The sequence below is a fragment of the Propithecus coquereli genome, unplaced genomic scaffold, assembly GCF_000956105.1.
Source record: "Propithecus coquereli isolate 6110/MARCELLA unplaced genomic scaffold, Pcoq_1.0 Scaffold78, whole genome shotgun sequence".
Lineage (NCBI taxonomy): Eukaryota > Metazoa > Chordata > Mammalia > Primates > Indriidae > Propithecus > Propithecus coquereli.
Window position 1 is genome coordinate 1,255,880 of NW_012153951.1, and position 6,025 is coordinate 1,261,904.

The 6,025-nt window shown below is 36.7% G+C and overlaps 1 protein-coding gene across 1 annotated transcript in view; it reads right to left on the minus strand.

Moving 5' to 3' along the window:
* Positions 1–6,025, minus strand: part of PIK3C2G (phosphatidylinositol-4-phosphate 3-kinase, catalytic subunit type 2 gamma) — a 472,569-nt gene that overhangs the window by 25,012 nt on the left and 441,532 nt on the right. The window contains exon 28 of the mRNA XM_012662773.1: positions 2,923–3,059. Within this exon, the coding sequence (XP_012518227.1) occupies positions 2,923–3,059 (137 nt within the window). The remainder of the gene's footprint in view (positions 1–2,922; positions 3,060–6,025) is intronic.

Genomic DNA, 6,025 nt, shown 5'->3' on the forward strand with positions numbered 1-6,025 from the left:
TTACAGCAGTGACGCAAGGAGAAAAGAAAGTAAAGTAGGAAAGAAAAATTGGAAGTGACAACAAAGAGGAGTGGTGTTGCAGTTTTACATATGGGAGTCAAAGAGGACTTCGCTGAAAAGGTGATAGTAAAATACAGTCATTCAGGACATGTGAGATTGAGCCATGGAGAATATTGAGCCATGAGGCTGGGAAGAACATTCAAGATAAACAGAGTAGCAGATACAAAGGTCCTGGGGCAGCAACATGCCTGCCATATTCAAGGAACAGCAAGGAAGTCACTGGGGTTGGAATGGAGTGATGGAGGGAGTCTGCAGTAGGAGATGATGCTGGAGAGGTCCAGGGGGCCAGATTGGGAGGGGCCTCAGAGGTCATTAACAAGTACCTTGGCTGTCATTGTAAGTGATTTGAGACTCCTTCCCCAAAGGGATATGAAGAGAGCAATAACAGGATATAACTTCTATTCTTAAAGGAACATTCTGGCTGCTAGGTTAGGAAGAGATTATAAAGAAATACGGGCAGGGAGAACTGTTAAGAAGTTATAGCAACAGTTCAGGTAAGAGATGATGGTGGCTCTAACCAATGGTGGTAGCAGTGGAGGTGAAGAGTGGTGGGATTCTAGATATATTTTGAAAGCAGACTGGCAGAATTTGCTGATAAAATGGAAGTAGCTTGTGGGAGAAGAAGAGTCAACATGACTCTAAGGATTTTAACCTGAGTAACTAGGAGGATGAAGGTGCTATTTACTGAGATGAGAAAGATTACAAAAGAAGCAGGTTTAGGGGACAGTCATCAGAAGTTTGATTTGGTGCATATTAAGTTTGAGGTGCCGTCGTATTTCTACTAGAGTTGTTGAGTAATCAGTTGTACATGCACCTCTGGATTTTAGGGGAGAGTTCCAAGCTGGAGTTGCAGATATGGAAGAAAAAGCCATGTAAGTGACATTTAAAGCCATGAGGCTAGAGGTAGAAAAAGAGAAGAGGTCTAGGGCTGAATTCTCATGGAGAGATTTTAGTGCCAGTAGGTAGATTAAGAAGTTAGACTGAAAGTAGTATTACCGCATTATTAATAGCTTTCTGCAAGCATTGACAATGTATAGGCTCCAGTGGACCTAAGTGTTTTTTACTTTTTGTAGGATTCCTTTGGCCATTTGCCATTTATCCATAACTTGGTCTCCATCTTAAATTTTGGCTCTTTCACACTCGCTGCCCTCCCTTCACGCCTGCATCACACTCGTTTTGAATATCCTCATTGGCAGTACAACTTCATTTGAGTGTAAAACGCATCTTTGAAAAACTGTCAAAAGTAATTTGGGGATTCATCTGGGGAATGAAATGGGTAACCAACTCGGTTAATATTGTTTTTGATCAAAAATTAGGTGTGACCAAGTCTACTGTGTGGTTTATGTGCCTGGTCCAAAAGCAATTTCAACAGGAGTGCTCTAAAATGTTTTGAGCAAAGACAACATTACTGGAAAAAATATATAGTTTCCGAGAAGACTATACTATGTTCAAGGCTATCATATATCATATACATATGTAAGTTCTGTTAACTTGATTAACAGTATGTCTTAACATGTTGTTTTATCTTATGTTTATGTAGATGCTTAAAATCCATAAACATCCATGTATCCATAAATAATATCTAATTGAATCTTCATTTTCCAATGTAAGAGTTTCTTAAATAACTGTTATTTTAATTTAAGAGGATTACCTTACCAAAAGCAATGGAAAACAATTATTTTAATGAGTAAAGGATTTACCAAAAAAATTTAAAGTATTTGTCCAGATATTACAAAAGTTGCTGAATGCGAACACCACAGATTTACAAATAAGTGTCCTTGGACGTCTGGCTAATACTAAGTTTGTAGCAAATGTATCCTCTTTAAATTATGCCACTTATTTGTTCACTGAACAAATATTAATATTTATTAAGTACTGGTATGCTCCAGATGCAAGTCATGTGGAGAAGAGTTTGCTCCTTTAGATCCTTCCAAATGCATCCTGAGAGATTTACATGCTTAAAGAAGAGAGCCGAAATTGTGTCACTGACTTTCTCCACATCCGGTGTAGTCTCCTGGGGAGTTACATGGAGGACACATTTTCACTAGACTTGAGGAAGGTTGGAAGAGCTGGTGAGGTTTAGAGTTCTCCTTTTCTGCTTACTGCACCCAGACTCAGATCGTTAGTCACTTACCCTGTGACATACAAAGCTCCCTCTCTTTCATAATGACGTAGTCCAATTCCTATCCTTGCCTCTGACCTGACCCATCCTTAAGTGGGGTGTAACAGACAGCGGAGTTTTAGTTTTCCTTAGAGGCGAACTACAGATTTTGTTCTAGCTTCTGGGAATGTGAAGATGGGGTTCTTGTTCTCAAAAAAATTATCACTTTTTGAGGAGAAAGAAATATGCATAAGTGATTACATCAGAATATGATAACTATTATGATGCTATAAACTCTATAAACTCAAGGTACAGTGAGAACTGGGGGGAAACCCTAAGGGTTCTTGGCTTCACACAGAAGCCACTGGCAGTTCGCAAAGAAGTAGAGTCAATCCTCCACAAAGCTCGGCACGATGAGCTAGATGGAAATCCTTGGGACACAGCCTTTTTTCTTTCAGGCTTTAATCTTCCAGCTATCCCTGCTTTTTCAGAGCCTTTTCACTAGTTTCACCCTGACACTTCATTTTGAATGAAGTCCAATGTTCATTCTAGAGCTTTCTCTGTGAAATATTTTATAGTCCTTACTCCAAGGGTTGCAATCGTACTGAGGCAAAAACATTATAATTGGCTCATGGTTTCTTACTTAAAATTGGGCACTATACTCATTCTTCTTATTAATGTTGACACTAATTGCCCAAAGGAGGTAAATGATTCTAAATGTAGGTTTACATGTCTCTTATTATTATACATGATAAACTTACGATGTTTTTCATGTGTTTCACCAGTATGGTCAGCTTCACGTCCTCGTATGATATGACTAACTGCACCTGAGGCTTCTTATCAGAAAACTTCTCACCTGATAAAACAATAGAGTTCCAGTGAGTTAATTTGGAAGTAGCTCATCACAGAATAAATCAACATTTAAAGACTAAAACAGGACCAATGAATAATACGTAAGGAAAACATTCTTCAGATAATGTTGGAATCTTAATACTCTTCAGGAGGCAGGGTTGGTTGGGTAGAGGTGGGATTTGTGTCTAATCTTTCTGAACTAACTCTTCCTCCTAATATTCCATGCTTTGTTTTGATTGGTGCCATTATTTCCTCAATTACTTAAGCTTAAAATCTCAGTGTCATTTTTGGCTCCGATTTTCTCCTTAATGTTCAGTATAATGAACATAAAGTATCAGAGATCACAGAGGTTTAGAAGTCAGTTCACTTTAGAAGTCAGTGAACCTGGGGTTCAAGTCCCAGCACTACTACTTATGACTGTGTCATCATGACTAAGTTAATCAACTTTATGTAAAATGGAAATAATAGTTAACTGCTTCTGGGTAGTTGAGATGATTAGCTGATAAAATGCAAAAATTGTCATGTCATAAGTGTTTGTAAAATTACTAATAGTCTTTGTTTATATATTTGCACTCATCTCTTCCTTTCTTGTCCCATAACACCTAATTCAGACTCATAAACCTTTTGCCTGAACTACTAGAACATTCTCTTACCCTCCCCCCAAACTCAAAGTTTCATACAGCAACTTTTATAAAATTACTCTTTGATTGAAGTATCTTTCATAGCTTTCCATTGCCTATGAAAAAAAGGTCTAAATTTCTCAGCCTTGTATTGTTGCTTCTTTTTTTATTGATTTCAGCATAGTACAGGGTACAAATGTTTAGGTTACACATATTGCCTTTGCCCCACCCGAGTCAGAGCTTCAAGTGTGTCCATCCCCCAGATGGTGCACACCACACCCATTAGGTGTGAATATACCCATCCCCTCCTCCACCCTCCCACCTGCCTGACACCCGATGAATGTTACTACTGTATGTGCACATAAAAATGTTGATCAGTTAATACCAATTTGCTGGTGAGTACACGTGGTGCTTGTTTTTCCATTTTTGTGATACTTTACTTAGAAAATGGGCTCCAGCTCTATCCAGAATAATACAAGATGTGCTAGATCATCATTGATTTTGTGGCTGAGCAGAACTCCTTGGTATACATACACCACATTTTATTAATTCACTCATGTATTGATGGGCACTTGGGTTGTTTCCACATCTTTGCAATTGTGAATTGTGCTGCTATAAACATTTGAGTGCAGATCTCTTTTTTATAGTCTTTTGTTCCTTTAGGTAGATGACCAGTAATGGGATTGCTGGGTCAAATGGTAGTTCTACTTGTAGTTCTTTGAGATATCTCCATATTACTTTCCAGAGAGGTTATACTAGTTTGCAGTCCCACCAGCAGTGCGTGAGTGTTCCTATCTCTCTGCATCCATGCCAACATTTATTGTTTTGGGACTTTTTGATAAAAGCCATTATCAGTGAAGTTAAGTGATATCTCATTGTTACTTCTTATTACTGTGTTTTATTCCTCCGTATTATTCTATACTGTCATCCATATGTTTAGTCCTACAAGCATGCTCTACTATTTCCTTGTAGTCATTTCTTTTATTATTCCCTTCATTTGAAAGGATTTTGTTAACCATTTTTGTCTATTGAACTTCCACCTATCTTCAAAGCCTAGTTAAAATGCAAAATAGTTTCTGTGGTCCCCTCTCCCTGATCTCTCCTAGCACAGCCCTTATCACTTAATATTTATGTTGGAATTATTTTACATGTCTAAATTTGTTTAGTGGATTACAATCTACCTCAGGGCCTACTTCTTTTCCCTGTATCTCTAAGGGACATAAGCCAACACTTGCTCCATTAATGTACACAATAAACATTTATATAACAACAAAAATTACGTTAATTTTTCTTTTGAGTTGCATCATTATATCATCAAAATGAGAACTTTAGCTTTTTAATTAGAAACTTCTGGTTTATAGCCCAAAGATTAAGCATAATTTACAGTTTTACTAGTATTTTCCTTGATAATCTCTGGTTGTATATTCTCTGAGGAAATTCAGAGAAAAGAAATTTATTAATAACAAAAAATTTGTCAATGTTCAACTGGGAGCTCATTGTGGTCTGTATTGTTTTCCGATATTCAATCCTAATTCTCTAATCTTCTCTAATATCTGAAAATTACACCTGAGCAGTATGGTTTCTCCCCCAAAGCCTTGTACATGTCTATTTGAGTAGTTTACGCATTGTATGTAGGTAATATTAATGAATTTTATTGTTAATAATGTGAATTACTGACATTGGAAATAGTGTTTTTGGCAACTGAAATGATAATTACATAAATATAATTAAAATTATTTAACATATCTTGATTACAATAAGAGAGACATTGTGAGTTAGAGATACTATGAGTTAATTCTGAATGTAGAATTGAAGTAAATTGCATTTCATAATAAAAAATGTTGTTGAACTTTTAGTATAAATGTGCTAAAAATACTAATGACTCTTTTATGCACAATGAACATTATATTTGAATTAAAGAGTGAAAGAATTATTAAGCAGAAACTCAGTGTGTTTAATCAGAGAAGTTTTAATTCGAAGACAGAAATTAGCATAAATTTATGATTGAGTGCTTAAATAGTAAAGGTACAGTTGCTACTTGAACTGACTGAAGATGATGTTCCACCCTAAACCCTTTATGCAAGATTGATAATCACAGTGTCCACTAAAACGTGCCAGAGTTCAGAACCCAGTGAAAATTCACGCCATTGGGAAGTCTTAGTAGTCAATGTAGTAGTAGCAGTAGTACTAGTGGAGAGATTTAATAGTTCTATAAGTCTTACTATGTGCCAGGCTCAGAGCTTATGTACAGAAATTCACTAAACCCTCACAGCAAATTCATGAAGTTTGTATTATCACCTTTCTACACGTGAGGAAACTAAGGCACTTGGTCCAAGGTCATGCAGACAACAAATACAGGAATAAATGATCTCTGAAGTCTATGTTCATAACA